The 15149-nt window shown below is 36.6% G+C and overlaps 1 protein-coding gene across 2 annotated transcripts; it reads right to left on the reverse strand.

Annotated features, from left to right (window-relative positions):
• Window positions 1-867: 867 nt before the first annotated feature.
• Window positions 868-15006, reverse strand: LOC131855626 (forkhead box protein N3-like). Of its 2 annotated transcripts, none has more exons than XM_059206920.1 (8): window positions 14873-15006; window positions 8771-8985; window positions 5820-5917; window positions 5193-5257; window positions 2512-2799; window positions 2016-2090; window positions 1275-1502; window positions 868-1011 (listed from the first exon to the last, which is right to left on the reverse strand). In XM_059206920.1, the coding sequence occupies exons 2-8, from the start codon at window positions 8983-8985 to the stop codon at window positions 868-870; spliced, it is 1113 nt and encodes a 370-aa protein (XP_059062903.1). In that variant the 5' UTR covers window positions 14873-15006. The 2 variants fall into 2 exon arrangements, with proteins under 2 accessions (XP_059062903.1, XP_059062904.1); XM_059206921.1 differs by lacking the exon at window positions 14873-15006 and adding an exon at window positions 14216-14273.
• Between the last annotated feature and the right edge of the window lie 143 nt (window positions 15007-15149).

A 15149-nucleotide genomic window follows, 5' to 3' on the forward strand; every position in this document is an offset into this window, starting at 1 on the left:
CTGTGCACACAGAGGCGCGTTCAATATTCAGCACTCTCCATTTTCCAGGTACACTCTTACTTGCTCCACATATGCGTTGAAAATATATGTTCAAACGTTTGATGGTATGCCTGGTGGCGGGACGACATAACAGTGGTGTGTTACATGCAGCCCGTCGACACTCCCTACACAAAAACAAATATACTAAATTAGCGGTTACATTTTTGCTTTGATAAAATTGTTCGTAACATGTTATGTACAAAATCGTAAGTAATTTTGTAATATATGCAATAGGGGATAAAATTGTAAAATTAATCAAATTTTGAAAATAGACTTAATGTATAAATGAATATGGTACTTAGACAGCGTCATTTAGCTAAGTAGAACTTAACTTAAAACGTATCAGGTAAAACGTCTATTATTATAATAGGCAAAATTATGACTATTATAGTTAAATACCTTTATCGGACATGTATTCCATCACATTACAGCCAGCTGACATTCAAAATAGCATTTGGCATATTTTGGAGCGAGAGGAACTTCGTGCTAACAGCTGACATATAATGCACCGGGCTACGCGGTCAGCTATTTTGAGCGGCGCTCCTCGCAGTCGCCGTCGTACGAGTGACTGCTCAGCTAGAGTAACGTCACGCCGGCGAGGTTGAGCAGCGCCTCGGCCGTGCGAGGACCGTACCTGGGCGGCGGGCGGCGGCTAGCTGGGCGCGGGCGCGGGCGCGGGCGCCACGCCGGCGAGGTTGAGCAGCGCCTCGGCCGTGCGGGGACCGTACCTGGGCGGCGGGCGGCGGCTAGCTGGGCGCGGGCGCCACGCCGGCGAGGTTGAGCAGCGCCTCGGCCGTGCGGGGACCGTACCTGGGCGGCGGGCGGCGGCTAGCTGGGCGCGGGCGCGGGCGCGGGCGCCACGCCGGCGAGGTTGAGCAGCGCCTCGGCCGTGCGGCGTTCCTCGCAGCCGCCGCTGTATGAGTGCTCGTCGCGGGCGCACCGCGAGATCACAAGGTGCGCCGCAGGAGGGAGCTGCCGGCGAACACGATATATCTTTATTTTATCGCAACCATCACCCTATTGATGTTATGTGTAGTTTAAGTTAAATTACGTTCTTTATATCTCAGAATTTTTTTAAAAGAGAGAAATATACGTTCACTTCAAGATCTCCTCTTATTTATATCAAGAATTAAAAAATCTAACTTATGCATGTTACAAATACAAAATGTTAAAGAGTGAGATGAGGCTAAAATGTAGGTCAACCTATGTGACATGTTGTAAGCCGATGCACGCACCTGATCGAGCACGGCGGGCCCGTACTTCATGGCGAGCACGGTGGCGGCGGCCAGGTACTCCTCCGCGCCGGGCTCGGGCCGCGCCTCGCCGGCCAGCCGCCGCGCCAGGAACGGGAACAGCGCCGGGTCCGGCGCGCCCTTGCCGGCCTCCGCGCCGTCCGCCGCCGCCGCCGGCTCCGCGCCCTCCGGCCCGTCCGCCGGGGCCGGGATCGGCTGCCGCCCGAAAGCCTGCACCGTACCGTACTTATTGCCTTACTTCTTTTCAACGCATTTATTCGCAATTATAGACAAAATCGGTCCGGATACACGTATCGAGCAAAATTTAAAAAATTACGACTATTTTAGTCTATTTATATTAAAGAGCAATTATACTATTTTTATTCTTATACTTTAAAAAAAAATGGTATAACATATAAGCTAAAAAAGAAACTAAGACAACGACACAAAGGAGAATTTAATAAATTAAATATTTAAGCGAGGAATTTCCAAGCATTGCATGGATTCACAGTGCGGATGCCAGGTTAGTTAGTGTAGCAGAAAGGAAAACTCTGAGCAGTTCCCAAGACTTGTGACGTATATATAGCTTTATTAATTGTTGTTGTTTCATTAGCAAAAGTACTTGGTAATAATAATGATTTCTTTATTTGTTAGTATATGGTATATTTACTAACTTACTGCAATATAAATAATAGAGTTATTTTCGCATTTATATAGGGATATTATTAAGGATAAATTACTCACCTGTAACAATGAGGAGCGGTGTTGAGGATCTACGGTCCACAGGGAACCTTTACCAAGACCCGGCGCGGCTGCCACCTGTTAACAATGTCCAATGTGGTCAGACAACATGATCAACAAGTTTCTCACCAAAATAAACACAACCCTAGAAGATCATGTTAAATTCCTGGTGAATTTGTCAGGATGGGCTAACTAAGCTAACCTCAAGTTCATTTGTCAATAAAAAATAAATACATTTTGCATGTAGGTGGATTTTTGGCTAATTATTTTCTTCATGTGTTTGTCTTTTTTAGGGTAAAATTTATTTATCAATTCATATTTATAAAACATTTATTCATGTAGGATATTTTAGCAAGGGACAAAAATAATAATACAAATAACTTATGCAAGTTATATTATTATTTTTGAGCCTATTATCCAGTTAAGGTGCAATTTAAAAATAGTACGAAAAATATATTGAACTAAAAACCCATCCATCTACAACCATATAAGAACTAACCTTGTGGAAGCACTTATTCAGCGACAGATTATGTCGCACGCTGTTCTTCCAGCCCTGCGGCGCGTTCTTGAAGTATGGGAAATGTCGAACGATCCAGGCATAGATTTCCTTCACGGGCAGAGCTCGGGTCGGAGCAGCTTCTATTGCCATGAAGATCAGGCAGGAGAATGAGTAAGGGGGTTTGGTGTGTGTGGCCACTGCAGGGGGCGACGGGGGGGCTTTGCACGGAGTGGGGGGCGGGGACGGGAGCCGAGCTATGGGAGGTGGGGTCCTTGATGGGTCCGATTGCTGAAAATAGATAATGAATTATGTAATTATTTTTAGTCATGTATTTATTTTTGTTTATTACGTGTGCCACCTACACTTTTCTCTATCCACTCAAAAGTAGCCTGGAAGAGATTGCTTAGCGACCAAACCGCCTTTTATGTCAGTTAATGCATATTTTCTATTTTTTGTTTTGTTCTGTAATTGGTGCAATAAAGAGTATAATGTATACTAATACTATAAAGCTGAAGAGTTTGTTTGTTTGAACGCGCTAATTTCAGGAACTACTGATTCGAATTGAAACATTGTTTTTGTGTTGGATAGTCCATTTGACGACAAAGGCTTTAAGCTATATAATATTACGCTTCGACAAATAGGAGTATCATTTTTCAATGCAGCTCGTATTGAAAAAAAGGCGTAGATATAGCGGTGCATAAACCGGCAAGAAAAAAGAGATTTTATTCCATGTTACGTTGGTTGAAAATTAAGATTAAATGTTTATTAAAATGAGGTCAACTGTAGTTTCGCTCTCAGGTTTATAGTACGCTGAATAAACAACATTGGTTACACGGTTAACACTTGTTTAAACAAGTAACATTGTCATGGTATGGACCAGTGTTTCCCAACCTTTATAGTGCCATGTCCCACTTTAGCCTTTCTAAAATTCTTATATGTATATAACATACATAATTTGTATTATAAACAAAATATTGTTTACTTAAGAAACTTAAATAATAGGTTTTAGGAAGAAATCAGTAGGAAATTGTTAATGAACGTAAGTAAGTAAGGAAATTTTCAAAACATAATACAAAATTGAAATTCACATTCCAATTATTTTAATAAAAAGTCCATTTTGGAATGAATTAAATGAGATTTCCCTCCCCACCCCCTGTGGGGCATGGGCCCCACGTTGGCAAACACTGGAATCGACAAATATAATTTACATAAATGTATACACCAATGTTTTCTTTGTGACTTACACAAACTTTATATTCCACACATTCTTTTAATTTCTATACAGATACTACTACGAATAGTAACTTTGCCGAGTATTGTATTTTTTTAAGGATCATAATGGAATAGTGCATCCGCCTGCACTTACGTTTTACGCTGGCGGGGCACCAATGGAGGATGATAAGATGAGCATAAGGTCAGGTCAGTTAGCCCATCGTTACAAATTTATCAAGAATTTATGAGGATAGTTTCCAGGACAAACCGCGTGGGGTCAACCTGACATGGTACATTGCTAGCGATCTGATAATCAGTCGACATTACTAACAATCCCCTTTCTCCCCAGTATTGTATATATATTCCGCTAGGCTCTGGGCTGAAGCGAAATACGCGGTGACACTTAGATATATCAAATTTCGTGAATAGTACAGATAACACAGGATAACAAAATGGACTTTCATTTTTGTTGTATCAAGTTTTTCTACTGACTAATTTGGGTGATTTCGAATAAACCATCTAATCTAATCTATAGCAGATTTTAAGTTGGGATATGTTCACTTCGACCAAGGCCGGTTAGACCGCTATTGTTAGAAATGATTAACTACTCATGCAAATTCTAGACGGCACCTGTATCGCACTAACTAGAGCTGCTACAAAATATCTGAGGGTAGACAGAGTAGTAGAAAAACCTCATGCAATAAAAAACAAGGTCAATATTGTTATCCTGTGTAATCATCACATTCCGCTGTATGTTCGCTTAGATATTTAATATTAGGCAAGTAATTTTAATGCGGTTTTTAGCAATGGATAGTATTTCAAGCGAAGGTTTACATGTATCAGGGTACCTAGTATTACATAAATAAAAATTACAAATATGAGTAAATTTTAATTTTAATTAATTTTTTTAAAAGAAGATAAGTGGAAAGAAAAGGAGAGCAATAGCTAGAACAGTTTAATTGAATGTATACTCTTTATTGCGCTAGACTTTGAAAACAATTAAAATAATAAGATTGCATAAACCGATACAAAAGGCGGCCTTATCGCTAGGCAATCTCTTCCAGACTACCTTTGGGTAGAGAGATTAACATTAAGATAAGAAAAGGGTAGGTGGTGCACTTAATAAACACAAATATATGTATGTACATATATATATTTGTATATAAATATATCTATTAAAATATAAACATACATATACTGAATAGTGCACACGTGATCTTCAGAAATAATGAAGGGAACCATGCGACTAAGAGGAGAATATGAATTTAAAGGGAAAGAAAATGGGGATTTTATAGAGACTTTGATTTGATACTCCGAATGCAGGGGGGGGGGGGGGGTCCATAACCTGACAGCTTGGACAGAAAATAATTTAGGTTAATTTATCGAGGCGGAGGTAGTTTACAAAATGGTTAAAGAGAAATTTTCAACAGATAAATTTTCTTAAAAGCTATACATACACACATACATACCTTTATCACTATATGTTGGCCAATCATTTTCGGATCCTCCAAATCACCTTTTGTAAGATTTATACCTATAACAACAAACATAAGGTAATTAATCACATTGTCCAACTAGACAATTATTTCTTCTTCGTACGTCTGAACGTTAATTCTTGAAAGAGTGGTCGTGGCTTTTATGATGGTAGGTATATCTTCGTTGTGCTCTTTGGTGACAGAGCATCTTGCAAATTATTGCAGCAACATTATTATTATAAATATTAAATAAACAGAACTAGTTTGACAAATAGTGGAAACCATCATGATAAATTCCTGGTGAATTTACCACGATGGGCTAATTGACCTGACCATTGACTGACTGACTGATCATGTTCATCTTCTACGGGGGGTGAAGGGGATTGTTAGTAAAGTGGTCAGTTGACCATATTGTCAACAATGTACCATGTCATGTTGACCTCCACCCGGTTCCCCCTGGAATCCATCATGATAAATTCCTGATGAATATGTCATGATGGGCTAACTAACCTGACCTCATGCTCATCTTATCATCCGCCACTGGTGCTCCACCAACGTAAACCGTTAGCGCAAGCGTCTGCATCATACCATTATCACCCGTAAAAAATATGTCATAAGTACCTCTTAATAAATTCCTATCTTGTAACCAACTGAGGCTGGTGAGGTCGTCGTCGTGTTCGGTGGGGGGTAGGTTGCCTGCGTTACCACCACATGCCACCCTAAAACAAATCAGTGTACAATTAAAATACAACATAAATTATATTAACATATTAAATACAATACTATTTCTACTGGGGAATAGCTTGTTAGGACACAATAATTAATGATAATGCAATAGTGTAATTGACAATTAAAATATATATTATGATAAATAATATTATTAAAGTATAAAAACAATTGCATGCTTACATACAATTAAGGTAATTAAACAGGTGGACAAACAAATTATAGATAGATAGATAGATTACAACATACAACATTAGTTAAGAAGAGGCACAAACAATATATCAAAGTAGTATAACTTTGGACCACTTAAAATTACGGCGTTGCCCTGTTAGGAGCAAACCTAATGCTGCCTCTTGTATTAATTGGTTTGGTATAGTTTTTAACAATAATAAAAAATCTGACTAATATTATAAACGCGAAAGTTTGCATGGATGGATGGATGTTTGTTACTCTTTCACACAAAAACTACGGAACGAATTTTGATGAAACTTTAGACTAATATGGTTTATATATACATCAGAATAATATATAGGCTATAATTTAAAAATATATTATGTACATTAGGCGATGTATAATGATAAATGTCAAGTAAACGACAGATGAAGTTGCACAGGTCGGATAGTTGACAATAAAATATTGGCTTCGGTCGGATTCGAACTTACAACTTTTTGGCTCTATGCTTATACAACTAGGCCATGAACGCTCTCTTCTAAACGTCTCAATTAGACGTTAAATAGCCAAAACCTCATTATCATTTAAGAAGACATCACAAAAAACTATTTGATAACTTCCGCATTTTTTGAGGTCGGCTGACATACATGAGCAGTTGTGTATCTACTCAAATTTAACGAGCGATAGGTTGATCAATCAATGACAGTGTTTGGCGTCGCTGATAAAATATTGTTTATCATTTGCTAGGTTAGTAAGACAACGTGGATGTTATCAAACCCACTGTTACCGACTTGATAGTAGCGAGATTACAACGTTACGAAGCTTAGCGCCAGTCTATTATTATACTATCTATATTGTGTCCATCTATATGAGATACGAATAGATATAAAGGGCATAGGAATGTTTAAAAAAATCGATAAACTAAAAGTAGAGATGCCGCAAAACACGTGAATACCGAGTAGACTTTTTATGCAATATTTATTAATTCTTATAATGCCGTAGGTATGACATTTTTCACCAGCAGACCTCTGTTATAAATATAAATACTTATTATTACATATTCTCCTTGTAAAGCTTTTACCATAAAACTTTCAGATATCTCTTAAGTCATCATGCTTACTATCTCATCTTCACTAGGATATATCTATCATATTAAATTTTATTAAAATTAAACAATTTCTCGATTTTTTCAGTGCCTCATCTCGATCTGATGTGATGTGTCGATTTCTCGGTTTTTCTCGACAATATACCTATGTTCGGAGGCATAATATATAAGTCCTCGGAATGGCAACGCTTAACTCACCTCACCACGGGAATTCACGGGAGTCATATGTTGCTGTGATGTATATAGGCTACGTTGCTTCTTACCATGAGGTGACCGTCCGCTTATTCATAGTTCTAATTACAAATAAAATACTAATAAATTCCTCGCAGACAAAAAAGGTAACTGATAACATACACATCAAAGTTCAATACTCGTTTTATTATCTACATTTATTATAGCTTTGTAGTAGATACTGACCCAGATCGTATTTTTTTTTTCGAAAAACAAGGTTTGTTACGTAAACGTGATGGCCAAGTGGTTTACAACCCGATGCAAAGGTCGCAAGTTTTAATCTGGGCAAAATTATTCTACTATACTAATTTTTACCTACACTCTGGTAACGGAAACGACGACAACAAACCAAATTATGAGAGTGTTGGTTCGCCTCATGTCATGTTGAATTTAAATATACCGAGCAAATGCAAGTCAAAGTTTAGGATCATGATTACGATGGTGGCAATCAAGCCTACGGCCCATTTGATGGTCAACGGTTACTGTAGCCTATGGACGCCTAAAACCCTTAAGCTGGTGACAATGCCTCTAAGTTATCCCGTCTGGAATAAGTCTTGAAGCAAATTTTTTGCCCCTGGACAATTCACACAATGTCACCTAATTTTAACACCCGCGACGCAACTCGTGCGTTGTCATTTCCGGGTACTAAAATGCCTCGTTTCTTCATGCCTCTTCTTCACTGTAAAATTTGGACCCACCTCATAGTAAACGCTAACGCTTACTATCAGGTCTGTGGCATTTTACAATTATATATAAAAAATCACTTAAGCCGGTTGCGGCACATCTTACGCCGAAGTCGATCTCGTCAATAATATTAAAGTTGTCTATGACCCGGCCGGATACCTCAAGGCATCTGAGTGACTGTCTACTGGACGCCACATGCCGTATGAGTCGCCGGGGCAGAGGGAAAGAGGCGCCACTCGTACCACACACCGAGAGCTTAAAAAATCACTTACGTCGGTTGTGGCACTTTCAAGTCGGACTCATCGGAGGCCTCGTCGATGCCATCAAGTTGTCTATGACCCGGCCGGAGACCTCTAGACGCTGGAGTGAGCGTCCACTTGACGCCACAAACCAGATGGGACGCCGAGGCAGCGGGTGAGACGCACCACGCACCGAGAGCATAAAAATCACTTACGCCGGTTGTGGCACTTCCAAATCGGACTCGTCAAGGTCTCGTCATTGTCACCAAAGTTGTCTATGAGCCGATCTGAGATCTCAAGACGCTTTAGCGAGCGTCAACTCGACACCACATACCGCACGATATACCGTATGAGCCGAGGAGGTAGCGGCAGACTCGCACACACCACACGCAGTGTACACAATAAAAATCACTTACGCCGGTTGTGGCACTTCCAAGTCGGACTCGTCGGACGCCTCGTCGATGTCATCAAAGTTGTCTATGACCCGGCCGGAGACTTCTAGACGCCTGAGCGAGCGTCCACTCGACGCCACATGTCGCGCTATCTGCCGGATGAGTCGCCGGGGCAGAGGGAGAGACGCGCGCGCACCACGCGCCGGGGACCCGCCACGCTCACCGCGCATTGGTGCCATCTGATTACAAATTACAAGATCACATCTTTATTATTGTTTTTATACTAGCTGACCCGGCAAACGTTTTGTAATATAAATTAATAAAAAAAAATATATGTTGTATATGTTTTTAATGTCGATTCATAAAAAAAATGTCAAGAATATTAAAAGATCTTTTTGGGGTAAGCCACACGTTATCACTTAGGGGTGTAAAAATACATAATAACCTATACACAGATCTACAGAGTATACATATAAAATTTCATCAAAATTGAAACTAACACTGTGACACGAGAATTTTATAGAATAGATCTAGCTTTTACCCGCAGCTTGGGTTTTTGAGTAGTTCTCTACATCTTTAAAATACCTCTTCACCCTCTATTAAGAGCAGTTTCAATAAAACAAACATACATATTTTAATTAAATAGAAAACAATAAAAAGTTAAAAACAATAAAAACCAAAACAAATAGGACATTATGCATATTATAATATAAAGACGAAAGTGTGTCTGTTTATTTATTACAGCTGGACGCATGTTAATAAAGTTTGATATGAACATAAATTGCATAATTTCAATTATTTAGATAATTTGTCTTGTTCTCTTGTGTGCTAAATTGATTTTACTGTAAGTTAATAAACTGTATTACATGTATGTATGTGTGTGCATAGTCACAGATAACATAATACTAGTAGCATAGCCTTATTAAACTGATAGTAAGAGTCAAGATAAATTTTCTTATCGTGTGTACTTCGAATAACAACGGGACATGTTACATAGGTAAGTATATCTAATGTATATTTCTATTATAATAAACACAATTCATATGTTCATAAAACAGGATAAACAGGACAGGTTTAATCATAGTTATAAATGAAAATGTATGAATAAATAAACAATTTTGTTGGCTTAAAAGCGTACGTTATGGACCTAGTTTATACCGAGGAAACTAGCGCGATGGTTAACACCTCACCACTGTAGCGTTATGTATGATGTGATTATAAACGCCACAAGTTTGTGAGGATGAATGGATGGATGGATGGATGTTTATTACCCTTACACGCAAAAACTGCTAAACGGATTTTTACGAAACTAAACACATAGGCTATAAATTTCATACGAGTGAAGCCGCGGGCACAGCTAGTGTCTATGATAAAATGAAGTGGTAAATTCGCCGCACGGTACAAATATTTGTATTCACAAGTATGATTAATTGTATTGGTCTGGACGTTTCTATGTACATTATGTATTTACAAAAAAAATGTATTGAAATAATTGTATCAGTTGCCTGTTTTTGTGTAACACAAACTCTGCTTAGGTTGGGACTGCATGGCGGTGTATTAAAAATATTATAGTTTAATTTTGTACAAACGATCTAAGAATGTTAAGAATAGCAAAAGATAAAATAGTTGGGTTTCTAATACCAATTGACTATTTAAAAAAACAGTAATCTTCGATGCGATATATCTCGTGCCGGGTGTCACAAGTGTACATATATGACCTTGGCATAGTAACAAAACTAATAAAACGAGCAAAGAGCGTCACGCACTTTTTAAAATTGTTTTTATGAGCTAAAGTGAATTGATCTTATCGTATTTTTGCATTACTAAATAAAGATACCGTTTCAAGAAATGGAACCCTAAAATAGGGTGGAAAAAATTAATTTATCCGTATCAGAGTTCTTAAACTTAATAAATAATTTAATCTACTTCAACAAATTACTAGACTTTATAAAAAGTCGTACGTAAACAGAACATTTATGTATGTATATAATGGATAAACCATAAGAACCAGCTAGCTTCGAAGTTAATGTATACAAATAACTGTGCATCTAGACATAGCCATATCCCCTAAATGACCATAAGATCACATAATCAGTTCATTATCATCTGTAATATACTATAGTCTCAACCGACGACATAATATTATTACCGGCAACACTGATTATAGCTGGAAAGATTGCAGATGAAAATGAAATAAAAAGAAAATAAAAAAATATATATCATGGATAAAAAAATCCACTAAATTTTAAATGTTCTTTCAACTATAAACAGCTAGTAACATAGACCGTTCATTGCGAGCCGTACGATACAGTCAGTAAATTATAATATTCATTTCTTACTTTATAAGTAACAAGGATATAGCTGTTTACATTTCTTATTAGTAAAATTCCAAATTACACGTAGCGTGTGACACAGATTCATTGTTGTATGCGTTACGGACGGACGTACTGACGGAATATATTTTTCAAACGAGTTTTCCTTGATTGCTATGAGGGGAGATGACGCAGAGATTTATTGAACCCGCGCAACTTCGTTTGCGTCACTTCTCTCGGTTTTTGCTACATTTTTCATTGCAGCTCCGCTGCTATTGGTCGTAGCGTGATGTTCTATAGCCTCCTTCCTCGATAAATAGGCTATCCAATATTGAAAGAGTTTTCAAAATCGATTCAGTACATTACCCTCTACAACTGCACAAACTTTACTCTTTTCTTTATATCAGTATAAACGATCTAAGGCTGCAACTTCATACCCGTAGAACTGTTTTGTTTGTAAACACATTAGAATAAACAAACATAAAACTTTAAGTGAAGTTTACCTCTATACATTAATGAAGTATGTAGCTAATTCGGATGAACCGTTACCGAGATCAGCGCGTACAAACAAACAAAGAATGTAATTGTCTCGGATTCTATTACGTTGATAAAGTTCCCCAATAAGTATTTCTCAGTTATCTTCCATGTAGGATAGCGAGCAGTTTCTTTTTTAATGATTATTTAGGTATGGTCATGTAATATATATAAAAATAGTGTTTGTATACTAACAGCTCATGAAAAAACAATTCGTTTTAGAACTTCTCGTCTCTTCTCTTAGTGAAGCTATCTATTATTCTAAAAAAAAAAGATAGAAAATTCCGTAGTCTGAGTTCAAACTACATAGTTTACAAATGAACCTACATGTCGACCCACAGATAAGATTATTAAACGGTAATAAACTAATGCAAGAGTACATAAGAAATTATATCGGTCAAAAGCCCAAAGTCGAGATAGGGTTCCTTACCCATGTTAATGTAGCAGTATCTGAGAATCTGATAAATTATATAAAAAAGGAATATTTTAAAATAAGATTATCTCTATGACAGTATTATTTTTATTGATGGGTTTGAGCTATTGTTAGGTGCTTTAGATCAGTACCACTACAAACTACATAAATCTATTTTGCAAAGTTACGCTACCTAGACCTGACGGGTCAAGAGTTGAAGGTTATTTATGAGCAATGGTGTATCTCCTCAGGATAGAATGTATACTTTCCAAAGAAGATATTTTGGTTTATGTATGAGTGGGCCACAACCATATAGGATGTTTAATGGCATTTCCTCTTCAACTTGGCAAAATCTGCAGATTTTTGTTGGACACAGGCCCAAGTTTGCCATGTGCTTATTCAGTTTACAGTGTCAGTGTGTATGAGGGCCATGTTGGATATACTGCTTTTAGTCCATAGCAATATTTTATTAGAGTAGCCTGTAATTAGGGCTTTTGAATGGACTAATCCTATGTACTAATGTAGAATATTCTGCTAGTAAGAAGTCATCAGATTGGTCAAAGGTATTGTCAATTGTTACCACTATAATTAATGTGACATATGACTTGACCACATTTTACTGAGTCTATTTGAATACAATACAGCAAGCAAACTCACTGCATCCAAGTGTCTGACAGATTTATTTGAATTATTAATATTTTATTAATTGCCATTCACATTATAGTCATTATAAAACATATGCTACTGGAATGGTAAACAAGCTGGCAGTCTACCAGATTATGACAGTGACTCCTCTTCTCCCCCTCTATGTCATTTTTTTATTTTGTTATTCTTGTGCACACAAAATTGTATTAAACGTGGATTTAGGGCCTCAAGAACTGAACTATAGAACTATCAATTTAAATGTTTTATGCATATTTGCATGAAATAGGAAAAACATTAGAGAAAATATAATGTAATGGTAATGTTGTATTTCTTGAGGTATTTACATAAATTAAAATAATATATTTCGATAAACAAGGTGTCATTACAACATTAGGTATTGTTTTGTTTGTAATATCATATATTTGATTAATATTATGAGTATATAAACTTTACAACATACACAGCATTCACTATTTATTCAACACACAAGTTTTAAGTTACATAAAAAAAAATCAGTATTGCAATATGCATATTATAAATGGCATATGATTTTGGGATGAATTACCATGAGATTAAGGATGAACTCATGACCATTTGCAACAGCTTTGAAATAGCATTCATTTTTATTTTTATACCAATACCAATGCAATGGTTGTAATATGTTGTATAAATAATTTGTATGACTGTAAACAACAATGAAAATTGTTTAAACAAACAAAACAAAATCTAAAAATTGTAATAAACATGAACATAAAGGTAAATATTTTAAGATAATAAGATGAATAATAATTACATGCATAAATAAATAATATATACATCTGTTAAAAACACAACAGTCAAAGAATGAACAATTATAATTGAACTGAAGGTAAATAAAAGCAAGAAACAGGAAATTATCAAGAGTTGATTAGCATATTTTAGAAATTATACAGGAAATTAGTAACTGGGTCACACAAAATTCTAGGTGTTATTTTTAGTTGCAGAATTTAAATACATAATGTTGTGCCAAGGAACTTGAACTGGAGATGATTCAGTGAAATATATATTTTATTGTTCAATTAGTGCTTAGAGGAAGGATATTGAACAATTATTTCTACGAACCCACCAAGGTTGGCCTGGAATCCCAAACAATATTTAATAATGTTTTATTTATATTATTATTAATAATAATAACAGGTATATTATTTATATTCATACTAAATGTGAAAAAAGCTAAGTTACACCTATTTACATAAACTATTATGATATATATACATGCAGCTTTATCTAATATATACAATTCATAATGTATGATATCTACCTAAGCATATCTTTATAATGTTCATAAAAACTATGCAGTCACATATCCAATATATATATAATAAAACTAACTTTTACTGTATCTATCCTATTGCACTTTAGGAATCATTTGTAATTATTAAAATAAGTGTTTATTCATGACTACAAAAAACTAATCATTATAATAAAATATATTTGATAATGTAACAAACCCTGCAGTTATTGATTAGAGTGCATATTACAATATATAGCACTGTGAGAAAATAGATAAATAAAAACAAAATTTACCAAGTTTGATTGACCAAAGTCCAGGCAGGAGTTACCTTACAATTGAGCATATAATTATTATGGATATAATATGTTATGGATTTTACTCCCTAGCAACAGGAGTACTCAAATACTATCACATAGTGGTGATGTAATAGTCACCGTGTTTTTGTGTTCATTGGGTCACTAGTGGCATCAACAGTGTGTTGCTAGGAAACTGCTGAAGGGGAATGGAATCGGCAACGCAACGACCGCGTGCGCGATTGCGTCGTGCGTCGTGCTTGAGACGTGGAAGCGTGCGCGTGCAAGTTCAAGTTGCACGTGTTGACTCGCAATAAAAAGGGCTGTTACATAATTGTAGGGACGGTCTCGGACACACGCCGAAGATGCCACACTGCGTTGACTTATAGCTGTTCCATATTTAGAAGGAGCGACAACTAATGCGCTCTGACGGTTCTAAGTGTGTCTAGTCACATTTTTAGAACGGCATGTAAACGATACTTGACGCATCACTCAAATAGGGGCGACCAAGTGGAGTGCATGACTTTTTTAACAATATTTTGCAGTATAAAACCAAAATGCGTATTGGCAATCGTACTTTGAAACAGGGCAATAGTTTAGTTCGTCGATAAAACATTAAAAAAAGAGTGGTATATAACATTAACGAAGCAGACTCACCTTTTAGACGTGTTGATTGTACAAGACAATAATAACTTATATAGTTACAATAATAAACACCATTCCTCAACTTGGTACTTGCAATTGCAATCACAAATTAGCACGCAACAAACACCTTTTCGACACCCAAACCAACCCATAAACAAAGAGGAACCTACATAAATAAACATATGATTTGATAACCGGACACCACTCTATTATTGTCTATTTATCATCATGACATAAAGGTACAAGTAGACTACAATACCTTTCTAAGTAAGATTTTTTCATTATTTAA

The sequence above is a fragment of the Achroia grisella genome, unplaced genomic scaffold, assembly GCF_030625045.1.
Source record: "Achroia grisella isolate CSIRO2021 unplaced genomic scaffold, CSIRO_AGI_Agris_v1 utg146, whole genome shotgun sequence".
Lineage (NCBI taxonomy): Eukaryota > Metazoa > Arthropoda > Insecta > Lepidoptera > Pyralidae > Achroia > Achroia grisella.

What these genes read in the sequence shown, in the direction of transcription:
- LOC131855626 (XM_059206920.1), bottom strand. Translation starts at nt 8,985, where the DNA reads ATGGCACCAATGCGCGGTGAGCGTGGCGGGTCCCCGGCGCGTGGTGCG. An exon ending in AGATAGGAATTTATTAAGAG is followed by an intron (nt 5,258 to 5,819) that starts GTACTTATGACA and finishes TTGTTGTTATAG; the next exon opens with GTATAAATCTTACAAAAGGT. An exon ending in TGAATAAGTGCTTCCACAAG is followed by an intron (nt 2,091 to 2,511) that starts GTTAGTTCTTAT and finishes CATTGTTAACAG; the next exon opens with GTGGCAGCCGCGCCGGGTCT.